Here is a 16,016-nt window from a genome sequence, read left to right as displayed (position 1 = left end):
TCCCTTCGGTTGTCTAGAAGTGTCCCCAGCAATTAAGACTGGTTCCAAGTCGTTCTGCAGTAACAGTCTGTCAGATGTGACAGAATTATGGTCAACAACTCGTGGGTGTGTGTTCTGGGGCCGTAGAGGTCTGCCAGAAGGCTTTTGCTGATTGCATACGCCTCTTTTTAGCAATGCCATATGCCTTTTGATTAGCTAGTACAGCAATGCAACGAGGGACCGAATGCGCTTCAAACAAACCCATTTGTCAATGAAATGTAGAGCAGGCCTTATTTTAACCTGACAGTACGTAGTAGTAGTAGGCGTAGGACTGCGGCATAAGCCAGGAGGCTGAAAGCAGTAGCTTTTCGACCGCACAGGTCTCAATGAAGGAATTAAGAAACCGTATAACCATACGAATTTTAGGTATACATACACTTCACTTGGGAATCTGCTCCACACTAGAGATCTGTTGTCAGAACAGGCAACAAATGTGTAGAGTAGGGAGACCACACTTGGTACTTGCAATCAATACCAGGATTCTAGAAACCTCGTACCCTGTAGCAGAATAACTAAAGTAAAACAAACCAATCATGCAACAAAGCTTGAACAAAATAGAGCCTGTATTGTGTAGATAAACATGACAATAGTCTTTATTTGAGGTTTTGCCGTCACAGTCAATCATTCAAAGATTTGTTTTTCCCTATTATCCAGGATATTAACTTATTGGGCTAAGTCAAGACCATTCTCGCTTCAACAGTGTGCGAATATTGGCAATTTATAGTAACATTCAATGTTAAGACCCACAGTAGCTACAAAATTCCTGCAAGGGTTTCATGGGATAAAGGACAGAATAACCATACCATGCATCTTAGGTTGATGTCTTAGCCACAGTTTACATTTCGATGTATTCATGAAAACTTTGTTCTAAGTCTAGGCCCACTGCAGAATTTCAGAAGCAGTTAAATTCTGGTTGGTGCATGGCACAGCAACATCAGCATTGGGGTCCATCAGGTTAACAGGAAGGAAAAGTGAAAGCCTTGAGCCCATAATACGTACATCTTGATTAGCACCTTTTTACCTACGACCCTCAAAGCTTAAAAGCATGGAACATTATTTTACAACAAATTATTTTTGGAACTTGTTAAAATAGGCTAAATGAAGATTGCGGAGACTGACTGCCTGCATTTCATAGAAGTAGTAGCATTACACTTCAGGTTATCCATCAAGCCAATTAACTGATGGTGTAAAGAATTACTAACAGTAGGAATAAGTGCATTTTGTCCATTATTCATTTCTGAATATGGACTGCTGATTACGATCCACAGCTAATATCTATCAATATAAAAGTGGTCTGCAGCGGATGACAAAACGGGTGTACCAATGTAGATCAAGACATTAAAAAGGTGGAGAAGGATGCCAGCCTAGTGAAAGTATTCGGGGGCTATTCTGGCTTCACTAGCGTGCAACAAGTGAATCAATTATGTTGTAAGAACCCTTACACCAAGAAGGTTGGTGGCAAGCTCATGCTGACAAAGTAATCACAGCCACCAGGCATACACCAAAACTTCAATCATCATTTTAATAGAGTCTTTGAGAATTTTTCGAACAGTCCCCTAAGTTTGTTTTCAAACTCTATTCATGAGAAGATGCAAGCACAATTTACCAGTATAGGAGCCATGTGGAAGGGTGTGTGCGGCTGGGCGTGTTGGGAGAGGGAGCAGAGAAGATCTGAGGGTTATTTTGCTGTCCACATTTGGCCTTATTTGTTAAAATACATGAGGTCACCCCGAGAGGCTGAGACCCCCAGAGACTAATAATGAAGATGCAGATTTACCTTACTCGCAAGATCTAGATTACGTGCTAATTCATGCTAGTGAGCAACCGGTGCAAAGTAAAAACCGTATTTCAGTTTTGCCCAGGTTCAAAGGTCTATATGCACTATAAAAGTAATATTTATTTTAAACTTCTGTATACTGTAAAAATATCCTTCTATGTTCAGTTCATCATCAAAAAAATATGAAAAGAATTCAGCCACCAGTTGAAAACAAAACCTGCGAAGATTGTAGTACAAAAAAACTATCTACAACCGGTTATAGCCAGTAAATTGGGCATCACTCGATTTAAACTTTATCTACTGCACTTGCTCAGCAGCAAATATACTTGTTTTAAATAAAGGCAAAATTGGGACCAAGGTCCTTCAGATTACAGCAAAAGATGTAATCATTTTAAAAGAAACTTTATTTTCAAAAGTGTATAAAATTAGCCACAAAAGACTAAAATAGCAGCGCCATACATTGGCCAATGCAGATGTCAACCATAAAAAAAACTATATAAATTAACTGAGCAGGGGGAGCAACACTGTGGCTATAGCTAGACACCATCTTATAAGAATTTCCATAATTAGGCAGAAAAAAAATGTTACCCGAAACCACTGGCATACAGGAAATATATTGATGCGAGCATGAAATTCAATGATCCACACTGCAGAAAACAATTCCAATCCCGATGCAAGTGTTTTTAATCGGTAAAAAAAAAAAAAGCATACAGTTCATAGATGTTCTGGCTTTCATGTTATCCAGTTTGAGCCGGCCTCTTCGAAAAAATTTAAATACATTAAAAGAAATATTGAAAAGTTGACTTTTATGTAGCAATAAAGCCGTCTTCTCAAGGGGAGGACTTTGCCAAAAATCAACACTGCAGAATCACTGGAATGGAATATTTGCTCGATTTAGATCTGTGGAAGGAGAAGGGGAAAACATGAACAAAAGCCTTAAACTACATTAACTGTACATTCTGAAACTATGCAGATAGAAATGTTTAAATAAAAATCTATTTTGAACAAAGCACAATGACATGGCATGTACACAAATTTCCATAAAATTTACCTATATCCATCGATCTACAAAAGTAATGTACTGGGACGCACAAGTCATCACGAGTCAACTCCCTCTAAGAGTTAGCCAAAAGGGTGTGCTCATTTTAAACTAATGTATTAGGGAAGTGGAGAGGATGTCATTCTACCAGATGTGGGCTGCTCTGCATCCCTCTACCAATCACAAAAATGGCCTTTCACCCAACACTTTCTGCCGCTAATCACTTTCCACATCACTCAGGCAGTTGAAGGGGTGGGGCCAGTCTACAGAGAAATGCTCCAGCCTCTTGCTATCCAGTCAGCTTTCTAAGTTGGTGGCTGGCTGTCTTTGCCACACGGGGAAAACAGAAGAGGCAGCCAGGGGCAACTTAGTGTCAATGGAAAGTAGAATACCACAGCGCACAGGGAACGAGACGGATTGCTGAAGTAGTCTCTGAAACCAGAGTGCCAACGCATAGCAGTGGGCTTCAGTTTGTGGGGTAGGCCCTTAGGGAGGGATAAAGTTTTAGTGGGGAGATGGGAGTGGCTTAAAATGATATCAGGGACAGAAAGGCACAAGGAACAGCAGGTAGCAGCACTACACATGTTCTAACAATGCAGAGAAGCTAAAAAGTAGTACTGTTATGTGATGAAAGAACCAATGCTGCTGTAGGATGCATTTTAATAGGCAACCAATACATCTTCTTACATTCATGTTCCAGCGGATAGGTGTCAAAGGAGAGCCTCTATATGAGCCAAACACCTCATCCCAATTTTAATAAAGGATCACAGTGGACAGAATATGGTGAAATGTATTCCAGCAGAGAGTTGGCAATCCTGTATATGCACTTGGTAAGTTATCCCTTTTAATTGGGCACTCAAAGTTCAAAATGTTCCTTATGTCCATAGTTGTCCCATGTGTAGCGCAACACCTTCAATCAGCCCTGCATTTTAGCCAACAGTGCATTGCATTTGGGGATTTGTAGCTGAAATTCAACATGGTTAGTATGGGCTCAAAAATCTTAGCAAAACAAATGCTTCAGCTAAAAAGCACGGCCTGCTGTTGTGTCACAGGTAACATGGAGCCAACTGCCAGCGGGATTCATAATTTCTTATGCGCTAAAATCATTCACACATATTAGCCCCTTTGCCAAGAAAGGGGAGAGACAAACTCAAGCTGGACAGCCTATAATAAATAAAGCTAGCAAATAGTAACCAAGCAAATCAGTAATACAAACCACAAAGCCAATGGTAAGCAATGGGTAGAATGCATTCCCAGGGAAGCTTTCCTAATGTCCCCAAGATAACTTTAGAAAATCAGGCTTCAACCTAAAAAGGGGATCCTGGCAATACTAAGTGCAAGACTTCAGTTTACCCAGGAAGGCCAGCAGGCATCTTCCCTTGAAGCCACTAGAGACCCCAAATAGCATTCACTATGCTGATACCACCCAAGGTTCAAGCGGATGGACTTGAGGCAGCTTACACTCTTGCAACTAAGGGGGAACCTCCCTTTACAGGATTCATGCACTTCTCTGTAATTTGAGGGTCCCCACGGATTAAGGGCCCTACAACCTATTGCTAAATGAAAAATAGATGGGCAACTTCACTCCAACAGACAGGTCTACAGTCCTAAATTGGATACTGTCAAGGGAGGGTGAAGTGAAGCTTAAAAATGACCTGTGTTTTCCACAAGAAATCAGGAGAATAGAGAGTACCTTAGGCAGCCATTTCATTTCAGTATTTGGACTCCAAGCAGAACTTAGGCAAATCAGGTTTTTCACTGGATTTTTCTGCCCCTTGCGGGGGGGGGGGGGGGGGGGGGCAGATGAGAAATTAGCTTCATGTGTATTTAAAATAAGCCCAAAATAGTTTAACTTTTCTTATCCTGAAATAAACATGCTTGAGACATGGAGAATGAGAGACAGTAAACAAGAGGCGCAACAAAAGCAAGATCGAAAAACTGGAAAGGAATATGGATGGCAAGAGACAGATTAAGAGATAAAGCAGTTTAAAATTGAAGCTTCTGTATGCACAGCTGGTGCATAAACAGACAAACAGTCCTCCACCACTTACATCATCAATGTCCTCATCATCATCTCCAATATCATCAAATTGGATTTCATCATCATCACCTGGACCAAACGTGTCTGTCTCATTGATTTTAGCTATTTAAAAATAAAAAAAAAATACACACATTACAAGATGCCTTGTAAAAGCATAACAAGTGACTTCTCGGTGCTGAAGAAGGTAGGTGCGTTACCGTGTTCTGGAAGTTCCCCATATGCTTTCAAGCTTCTGGCTTCATCTGCATTATATTTTAGGATGACATCAGCCTTATTATCCTGCCAAAGAAGAACACTTATTAGTATTTGGCTGAAAATGCATTGGCAAATACCCACAAAAATGGTCTTTCAGCACAGGACCCAAGACGATCCTGAAGGTTAACAGTCGATTTTGATATTAGCCAATAATTACAACAAGAACCCTTGTACAGAATAGGCACTGGGACACCTTTGGGACCTACTGGCTATGCAAATATGTTTTAGCCATACTGTACAACTTTTATGATGCTGAAAAGTAAGGCTAGATAAGAAAAGTAAGCCTATTGAGTCACTTTGTAGAGGTGCACCTACAAAATCATGCAGGCGTTTTCTCAAGATATTTGCCAATCCATCTTAGATTGGCAAATAAAAGGAATTTAAAAAAACGTGAGGCTATTTCTTTTTAGGTCTCGCTAGCGTAGGCTGCGCACATGCGCAGTCTCGCTGGCAAGATTTAATGTTTTGGGGATTTTTCAGTAAAGGGCTTTAAGCCCCACCCCTCTTTCCCATTGGCCGGCGTCACAGTTTATGCTAAATGGCGGCCAGCCATTGGGGAAAGAGCTGTTGGTGACGTTTTCGCTCTGCTTTTTCTGACATCCCACTCGGACGGCCTTGCCTGCTTTCCTTCTGAAGTAAAAGGCTTCTGATCTTTATGGGGCCAAACACATGGCCCCATACAGATAAGAAACCTTTTAGCACGCGAGGCCATCCAAGTGGGACGGCAGAAAAAGCCAAAATAAAAAAAAAAGTCATGGCGAGCGCTTGTTTATTTGCTTTGCATTCTGGGACACGCAATTCTGGTTAACGCTTTACGCATGCGGAACTACAAGTACCTGAATACATAGAACACTGCAAGAATCTAAGCAATGTACTTAACAGCTAGAACGGCCGACCTTGAAGCTGAGGAACCAAGATAGAGTATGGCGGGAGGCTCAAGCATCCTGTGATTCTGCGCAAATAACTTGATCACCCAGTGTCTAAAAAAAAAAATTTTTTAAATTTAATGTGTCCGCGTGTAGTGTAACTGGTACTCCTTTAAAGCGGGTAGAGTTCGCGCTATATAAAACTGCACAAAAAAGTCCGCTACTCACGCATGTACTTAGGAAACATGAGCGTTCTGGAGCCTATGACACTGAAGGCAGTTGCTCCGATTACAAAGCTAGGACTGGCTTTAAGTGGGTCCTCTTGCCAGCTCAGCTGTATCCTGAGTGGGTGTCATTTGTGTGGTTGTTGCAAGAAGCTTAGGAAGCGGGGAGGGGCCCTGTGGAGAGGGTCACGTGCTAAGTTCCACTTTTTGTGGTGAGGCAATGACCACACCTCCACGTGCAGGCTCTGTAGACTGAGACGGAGACTCTAGAGGTTTACCGCTGTCTCAGTACATTGTGCAACTCCGTCGGGGTACGCCTACTACGTGACGGGAGCGCGGGGCTGTACTGGGAGTCAGGTGACAGACCAAGAACTGGGAGCAGGGACACTGCTGCAGAGACTGATAAAAATATCGGGCAGGGCGGGATGCAGGAGGGAGAGACCGCGAGAGCAGGGGCCAGAGCGCACACAAGAAAGTGAGAGGTTGCAGGGGCAGAGGTATCCGGGATGGTAGGATGAATGAGACGAAACGACTGGATTGAAAGACATCCCGAATCAGGTAAGAAAGTACCTAGTTCCCAGAGAGAAGTCTGTGACCGCTGCCCGGTGTCATCTACAGTACAGTTTATAGGTGTAATTAGGAGAGGAGATAAGAGGTCTACCCGGGACACTCTGGGGGTAGTAACCCCGCTGATTCAGACGCAGAGGAGTACGGCAAGAGCCTAGGGTAAGTAAGGGCAGTGCCCTAAGATACTAGAGTGGGATGTGGCAGGCAGGGGTCAGTGGCAGGTGGTTGGTGCTTAGCGAAGTACCCTGTGATCAGTGAGGGTGTCTGAGCACTGTGCTCTTTGAATGTCTGATAACTGAGGGGAGGTCTCAGTATCGGGGCGCTGTATTAGTACATGGAGATAACAGAAGATTGTCGCTGTGCTCACTGAGGGTGACCAGGGGGACGGGGGTCGGTCTCGCGTCAGTGCCCTACGATGTCTAAAGGCTATAAACCGTGCTTGAAATAGAAATGTGCAAGTGCAGGTACCCACTATCTTGGAGCACCCGTTTGCCAGTGAGTATTACAGACACTCTCCCATTAACCCTCTTGTGAGAAGACTCTTTTACATGATAAAAGTGCAGGCACTCAGTACCCGAGAGTACCAGCTCATTTAAAGTACTATAGGTAAGCATGTGTGAGAAAGTGCCATCTTTCTTGCATGGTATGCCCCCACTTTTTGCTGAATTGCTGAATGTACTTTGACTGAGTGTGCCCTGGACTCCTGCCACTCAGGTGCCCAGGGCCTATGTTCCTTCCCTAAAAACCTCAATTCCCAAACTGGCAAACTCCAGGAGCAGGAGCCCTGTGCCCCTACAGTACCCAGGTCAATTCCTGGGCACTGCAAGTGCAGTGCTGCCATTTAAGAGTACATGGTGCTGAGAGCTTGTCAAACACAAACTCCACAGCACCATAATGGCAAAACTGAAGACTGAGAAGTTAGGTATCAAACTTCTCAGCACATTAAATCCCACACTGGCATCAGTGCAGGTTTAATGTATCAAGCACCACAGAGGGCATCTTAGAGATGCCCCCTGAAACCTAACCTACAATCCACGTCTGGTCGGGGAGGCTGCCACACAGCAGACATGTTGCTGGACCCCTGGGTAGGAGAGCCCCTGCTCTCCTGGGCCTGCAACAATGCACATCCTGGACGAGGTGCTAGGTCTCCTCCCCCAGGATGGACAGGGGGAAGCTTCAAAGGCATGCCACCTCTGTGAGTTTCCCCAGGCCACTTGCAGCCCCCACTCTGGCGGGAAGCCTGGCCAGAAACCCCAAATAAGGACAGGGGATGTGCCAGCCTGCCAACCCCACCCCTCAAGTGAGGGAGAAGAGGTGAGGCACATCTCTGGGCGCTCGCCATCTTGAAGATGGGAGGCCCTGCCCAATCAGGACTATGCTACAGCCCCCCTCCCATAGGAGAGTGGCAGAATAGGGGGTGTACCCACCCCAGGACAGGGACCCATTGGTTCCTGCCCTTTACCTACCTATAACGCCCCTAAATCTAGTATTTAAGAGCACCCTGAACCTTCCTTTCCCAGATTCCAGATTTCAAAATACAAAGAAGAGCAAGAAGAAAGACGACCCGCCGTGCAGCTGCTAAGAAGAGGAAGACACCAAAAGCTTTGGCCCCAGCCCTACCGGCCTGTCGACCCTCGAATCTGCTCCTGCTACATCCCAGGACCTCTTGTGGCCAGCAACCTCACAAACCCCGGAGGACCTTGCTACCTTTTGGCTCCAAGCACCTGGGACTCCCGTGAGTAGAGGCTCTACTCAAAATCAGCTTCTAATCCCTGGCATCAGCCCGGAACTGCGAACCCTGCACCCGCCAAGCCTGGCCTGTGCCAGAGTGAACAAAGACCACGAGGACGACCCCCCGGCGACTGACCCAGAGTCCGGCACCCAAGGACTTCCCTCGACGCTCCAGACGACACCTGCAGCCTCGGAGCCAGGTACCCCCCCCCCCCCTTGCCTGAGCAAGTGACCAGGAGCCCAGCTCCCACAGCCGCGTAGCCTGCTAGTCAGCAGCCACCAACCAAGGCCCCCCTGTCTCCCATAGGATAACCTTGGGCATAACTCACTCTGCACCCGGCCGCCCCTGTACCTACCTGACCCTGGGAGACCCCCGAGTCTGTGCCCAGAACCTTAACTCTGCCAGTCGAGTACTTGCCCAAAAGCCGATAACTCAATTTTCTCCATAGGCTAACATTGACTGGTTTCTTCTGAAATTTCTTCTAAGTGTGGAGTTTCTAAAACTTAAAATATTCCCCAAAAATCAGCAGAGTAACAAAAACAAAAATACTCACCTGCTATTAGGAGATCACAGTGCTGGATCTTGGTGCCCAGGACTGACCCTGAAAAATATTCGCAACCTTACTTACCAGTAACTGAATTTTCTTCCATAGGAAATCATTGACTGTTTTTCTGTGAAATTTCTTCTAAGTTTCGATTTTTGCACACTTCAAATATTCTTTAAAAATCGTACAACCTGTGAAAACGTAATTACTTACCTGTTTTAGATAGAGGTCCCAGTACTGAGTCTAGGCACCCAGTACTAGATTACAAAAGTAACAAGAACATACTATACTTGCAACTTGAATTTTCTTCCATAGGGAATCTGACTGTTTTCTATGAAATTTCTTCTAAATGTCAACTTTTAAAATAGCAAAATATTGCCTAAAAATCATAACAGCAACTAAGTCTACTTTTATCACTTGTTCCTAAGAATTGTCCCAGGACTGAATCTAGGATCCAGTCCTGGAATTACAAAAGTAATCCTGAAAGTAATCTATTGCAAATAACTTTAAACTTCCATTGAACTCAATGCATTGTTTGAAATTGTGTTGCCTATTGCAACAACCTGTAACTATCTACAAAAGCCAATTGCATATTGCAAAAGTATTTACCTAAAGCATCTCATTCTGAGAAAGTATATTTTAACACCTATTGTTGGTTCTAAAATAAAACAAACATTTTTTTTATAAACCATTGGTCTAGAGTTCAGTTATTGAGTGTGTGAGAGCATTTGCTGGCTGAGTGTGTACAACAAATGCTTTACACTGTCCTCGGATACTGCCTTACTGCTCGACCAAGCTACCACTTTAGAGTGTAAGGTGAGTAGCTCTCTATTAAATCATTTTCGGTTTCATTGTCACGAGAAGAGATGAAGGTTATAAACAATTGGCAAAGTAATAGGTCCGGCCTTGGCAAGCTGGTGCAACGGTTATTTTTTAAACTCTTGTCGTGAGCACATGCTATAAAGATAACAATTTTGCCACCTAAACTGTGGCAGCATGTATATGTAATTGCAATATTCAGTTTAAAAAAGGACCATTGTGTATGGTTTTAATAAAACGGTACTGATGCTTTTTGGCAATCTGGTGTACTTGGAAAAGCGAAACCCTTTATGAGTTTAATGCAGGCCAGGCCTAACAAGCAGTATGTCAGAGCACCCAGGCGTTCCAACTTTCAAAACTGTTAACGGTGGGGAGAGTAATTGACAAAAGATTGATGGACAGTAGAAATGGATCGAAAATGTGCCAACCGCTAAGGAAGGCATAGACTTCCCAACTCTTGTAAACCATGAAATAAAGTGCTTTTAGAAGCACATTTCAGCAAAGGACAGAGTTTATCCTCAGTGCGGTGGATGGTTGATAAACTGATAAGTTGTGCGGTTCCTTTTTCACCTTTAATGCACCAGCATTGTGTAGAAGAACAGCTCCGTGTGACATTAATGCCGTGTGTTTAGAATTTGTTCACATTGGTACATGCGCGTCATTTAAATATCACTATAGGGAGCATGTATGTTTAAATAAAAAGGACATGAAAATTAAGTTTTATTCGCGGTATGGTGTTTTATAAACTAATCTCTCCCAATATTATGCCAACAAACCACGAGAGAAGAGGCACATTTCTGCATGTCACTTTCTGCACCTGCCCCAGTAATCCTGGATACGATGTGCAGGGTTCTGCACCCTCCTCTCCATGTCGCATCTCACATATGTGCAGCAGTATTTTACGGCAAGGATAAGATCACGTTGGTATCAGTGGAGCAGGCAGCATCAAGTATTACAAGCCCTCGGAGAGTGTTGTGGGCAGATCTTCAGTATCTCGTTAAAGTTTAACAAACCCCTAAGCACCCAGCACAATAACAAGCCCCGAGCCACCAACTTTCTTCTTTTACTACCTCTTCTGGGCCCAAAGTGAATTTATTTATTCGAGTGACACATGCATGAGGGGTCTCTGTTATCGTGATGGGGTGGTCTCCTGCTTCCAACAATCCCTTACCGCCTGCCCTCATATCCTTGGACACAGTTATCTTGATTTCTACACAATGAATCCTCTTCCAGCCAACACCAGTCTTTGACTTTTAACTCCTTCCTTTGCATGTACACTCTTCAGAGAGCTACCCTCGCACCATGCCTTCCTCTCCTTCCCCTTTGCCAACCAGAAGCCTGGGATTGGCTATTCACAATCCACAACCTCCCATTCCTGTGAGATGCTAACATTTTGAGGAAGACTCTGCCATCATTCCTTCCTCTTGTCCCTTTCTTTTCCTCTCTTGAGCCTTTCCATCCCCCCTGTTCAATCCCCACAATTGTATGGCAAAATGTGGGTGGCATAACGTACTTTATAAATCACTGTAAAACATCTTTGCTGTGATTGTTGGACATCTTTGAGAGATGTTGGTCTGTGATTGTTGAACATGTACCAAGGCCCTAACAATTGGCAAAGGGATGCTCTTCAGTGCGACAACTGCAGTAGGGTGATAGAGCACAATGCTCTAAGGCAGTCGCAAGACTTTCATTAACAAGCATTTGCAATGCAATAGGTCTCGCATTTATAAGAGTTTGAGCTATTGGCATTGTAAAATTACAATGCCTTTTATTTATGTTTTGGTTTTAAAACAAATAAAAGGCATTGTCATTTACAATGTCAGTAGCATAAACTCGCATAAAAGCAGTGTGTGGAGTGCAGCAGTGTGCGGCGTGCAGCAGTGTGCGGCGTGCAGCAGTGTGCGGCGTGCAGCAGTGTGCGGCGTGCAGCAGTGTGCGGCGTGCAGCAGTGTGCGGCGTGCAGCAGTGTGCGGCGTGCAGCAGTGTGCGGCGTGCAGCAGTGTGCGGCGTGCAGCAGCGTGCGGCGTGCAGCAGCGTGCGGCGTGCAGCAGCGTTTCGTGTAGCAGTGTGAGGCATGCAGCACTGTGTGGCGTGCAGCGGCGTGCAGCAGTGTGCGGCGTGCAGCAGTGTTGTGCAGCATGCAGCAGTGAGTGATGCAGCAGTGTGCAGCAGATCGGTAAATATTAACTTGTGCTCTCATTTCGACCCTGTGACCTAAATTTTTACGAGTGCCTAACATTTTCCTTCAGACCCACCAAGCAGCCACCCCTAGCAGACAGGGCTCATTGCCTAAAACTATCCTGGGATTTGAACCCGCGCCGCGGTCAGTAGTCACACACAATGGAAAAGTTAATACATCAAGCCGTTTTGTTTGAGCGAGTCGCGCGCGCCCTCCGCGGGTGATCATGGGTAAAGTGCGCGCGAATACACAGACGCACGCACCTGCTGTCCCTTCTCGCAGACGCTTTTATAAACAGATAAGCTGAGGGGTGTTGTGGGGGAGTGACAGCTGACAGTCTCGATGGGATATCATGCCGGAGAGACAGGGTGACGAGGGGCATGCTCTCCTCATACGTAATCTAGTCCATTGCCTTATTCTACCAGACACTTTCAATTTCTTTCCCTTTTGACAGTCAGTGAAAAAGTTCCGGGGAGCGAGACGTTTTTGAAAAGGAGAGCGGCGGTGATGTGTAGAAGTGGTTAGCACGTGAGGGAAACAGTCTCAGGCACGGATGGGAAAAAAACAGTGTGCATAGGACCAGGTAGGGACAGACGAGAACAGATTGAGCCACAAAAAAAAAAAATAGGTTGTGATATACATAAGAGGAAAGAAGCGATGATTAAGGGACAGAAATTGGGTTAAATCGCCGGGGACAGACGAAGAGATGGCGTAATGAATGGCCAGAACTGCCTGCTTTGGAACTGCGTGTGGGGGGAGGGGGCGGCTAGATTCGAGGTGACAAGAAGGGCTGGGCGAGAAGGGAGGGGGGAATGTCAGCAACAGAGGAGCCCGCGAAAGTGAAAGTGATCGTGATTACGATCGCTACGGAGGAAAGACACATGGCGCTGCGCGCGTGCACTTTCACGTGCACTGTAGCTTTAGGCCACGGCAGCACTTTGAGAAGCCCACATATAAAATGTCTCTTCGAGCCTTTGGCTCTCGAGACCTAAAAATGCTTATTGATGTAATATATATAGCATGGAAAAAAGTAAAATAGAATGTACACTGGTATTGTTGTTCTTAGCGGCTGCGCCATTCCCTACGAGGCTGGACCTAGAGGTCTTTACAAAACATAATAAAAGCAGGGAGGGCTGAGGACAGCACTGAACCAACTTGGGGCAGGGATGAGAAGCAGCGTGAAGCAGGGTGAAGGGAAGCACGGTGATGAGAAGCAGGGTGAAGGGAAGCACGGTGTTATGGGATGAGAAACAGGGTGAAGGGAAGCACGGTGTTTAGGAATGAGAAGCAGGGTGAAGGGAAGCACGGTGTTTAGGGGTGAGAAGCAGGGTGAAGGGAAGCACTGTGTTATGGGATGAGAAACAGGGTGAGTGGGAAGCAGAACACAGGAGAGAACTAGAAAAAGTGCACTCTACAGAAAAGGCCAAATAAAGTTCTCTGGATGCGACATATGGAGGATTCTGTGTAATACATTTGTTCTTTTATGGATTTCCACAAAAATCAGAGGAGAAGTTTGAAAAATTCAAGACACAATGAATGATGCAGACAGACACACAAATAAGTTTCCCAAATGTGTGCTGCTGTACAAAGGGGGCTCGGTGCTTGTGCACGTTCACACAGAGATACATGACAAATAAAGCAGTGTGACTGCAAACAAAATGAGCAAAGAAACCCTATGGGTAGATGATAGATGTTCCTTAATGCCCATCCAATTATCAGTCCATCATGGGAAAAACAGACCCTGGCCTCTCAGGTGGGAGCTGTGATGTTGTTTGTGTTAAGATTTCAAATGTTTCTTAATCTTGCCTTTCCTAAGAGTATTTGCTTTTTCACGGATGTTGTGTTTCTGGTTTTTCATGTGGCAAATTACTCCTGTGTATGGTGTATTGTGAAAAGGGTCGCCAGTAGATGTGTGTGATTTCAGGTTGTGGGTGGGTGTTTATAGCAGGCGTGATTGTGAGCCGTGGAGTTCAGGCCCAAGGCAGTGAGGATTTTTCAGATCCCCAAAGCAGGTGATAGAGGGGTTCAGAGTGGGTGCTCATCCAATCTTTGACCTCTCTGCAGAGCACACAGAGCAGTGGTGGGGTGTGCCAATTGTGTGTGAAGGAGGCACACAGCTGTCCAAATATTGACAGGGCGAAATTGAAAGAAAATGCAGTGTTTACATGTGAGTGGGTGCGGTGTGTGTGGGGGAGATCCGTAAAGTCAAGGAGATGCAAGGACGGACATGCAGGAGAGAGTGAAAACAGGACGCTGAAGAGAAAGTAGATGAGATGCGCAGATGGAGGGCTTCAGAAAGATGTAAGGAGAAGGGCGCAAGTGTCGCGAGACTGCAGAAGGGATGAAGGAAGAACGGGAGTGATTGAGACACTGCATGTCCCTTTCACAGGCCGTAGAAATGCTTCATTCACAGTCTGTAATATACGCAGATTTTAAGCAATGTAATGTGATATACTTGTTCTAGTGTGTAGCTCGTATAATCTTCTGAGCCCTGCGCAGCTCTGCCTCTGGGCTGGCCGGATGTTTGCCGTGTGCAGTCCTTATGCCATCCTGGGGTTCTCATGGTTTGAATCATGCCACGGCCTTTGTTGCCTGCTTCAGGCTTGGGATGGTGCAAAGGGATTTTCTCCTGACCGAATAAAATAACTTGTTCCATAACTCTGCAGTGTCCAGTGAACTTAATATAAGGAAATATATAATATAGTATAACATAATGTAATATAAACTAATGTAAAGTAATATAACTTAATGTAATGTAATATAATGAAATCTAATATAGTATAATATAATATGTAATATAACATATTGTAATGTAATATAACTTAATGTAATATATGTAATGTTATATAATTTAATGTAATATATACTGTAATATAATAGAGTATAATATACAGTGCAGCTCCTTGACTGAGGCGCAGGCTTCCGTGCCGCTAGTGTCGACACTGCTGAAGGGCTGGGCGAGAAGGGAGGGGGGAATGTCAGCAACAGAGGAGCCCGCGAAAGTGAAAGTGCTCGTGATTATGATCGCTACGGAGGAAAGACACATGGCGCTGCGCGCGTGCACGTTCACGTGCACTGTAGCTTTAGGCCACGGCAGCACTTTGAGAAGCCCACATATAAAATGTCTCTTCGAGCCTTTGGCTCGCGAGACCTAAAAATGTACAGGCTCGTTCCAGCCTTAAAAGTTTCGCTCCTTAAGAGAACACTGAGAGCTTTCTACTGCATGTAGTAAGTTATATGCCTATCTTATTACATTTGCCAAAGATCTAGATAAGCGCTATCATGAGCTCTAAATGTAGTGTTTGTACTGATATGGCTTGGCTCATAGTGGTTCTATTATGGAGAAGCTTCGCTTCATTTAAATTTTATATTGACCACTTATTTATAGAAATCTACTCGAATGCATATGACAGAGTGGAGAGTATCTTTGTTCGATAGATTTCAAGAAGGGAATGAAAGTGTCTTTCCCAAAGAAGAACAACATCTTTTTAAAATCACTTACATGAGCTCTAGCCTTGAGCTCCATATGTAACAAGCATTGGCATAGCCAATAGGTCTCACCTTTGGGACCCTATAAGTGTTTAGCCATGCAACAGTTGATGTTGTTGCATGAAGGCTATTGTGCTGCATAACTAAATACTTATAAGGCCCCCAAAGGCAAGACCTATTGGCTATGCCAATGCTTGTTCTTAAAGCTGGTGGGAGGAGAAGCAACAAGTGTAGGGCATGTGGAAGCTACACAGGGCAAAGAAGGTGGAGGGGAAGCAACATGGGCAGAGGTGGCATGAAAGCAACACTGGACAGAAGCAACAGTGTGCTGGAGGCATCATCAGGTGTGTGGTGACAGGAGGCAAAACAGAGCCTGGGGAGCAACATGGAGAGCGGGGAGAAAAGCAAATGGGCAAGAGCTATGTGGACCTGGGAGACGCACATG

At 44.8% G+C, this 16,016-nt stretch overlaps 1 protein-coding gene across 1 annotated transcript in view; it reads right to left on the bottom strand.

The window, feature by feature from the left end:
- Positions 1-605: 605 nt before the first annotated feature.
- Positions 606-16,016, bottom strand: part of LOC146805066 (eukaryotic translation initiation factor 1A, X-chromosomal) — a 54,642-nt gene continuing 39,231 nt past the window's right edge. The window contains exons 5-7 of the mRNA XM_085622205.1: positions 5,094-5,175; positions 4,907-4,998; positions 606-2,716 (exon numbers count right to left, since the gene is read on the bottom strand). Coding sequence (XP_085478331.1) covers positions 2,711-2,716; positions 4,907-4,998; positions 5,094-5,175 — 180 coding nt within the window. The 3' untranslated portion in view covers positions 606-2,710. The remainder of the gene's footprint in view (positions 2,717-4,906; positions 4,999-5,093; positions 5,176-16,016) is intronic.

The sequence above is a fragment of the Triturus cristatus genome, chromosome 8 (genome assembly GCF_964204655.1).
Source record: "Triturus cristatus chromosome 8, aTriCri1.1, whole genome shotgun sequence".
In the NCBI taxonomy this organism is placed as follows: Eukaryota; Metazoa; Chordata; class Amphibia; order Caudata; family Salamandridae; genus Triturus; species Triturus cristatus.
Note: the sequence above shows the minus strand (reverse complement) of the source record. Positions and strands in the feature narration are given on the sequence as shown.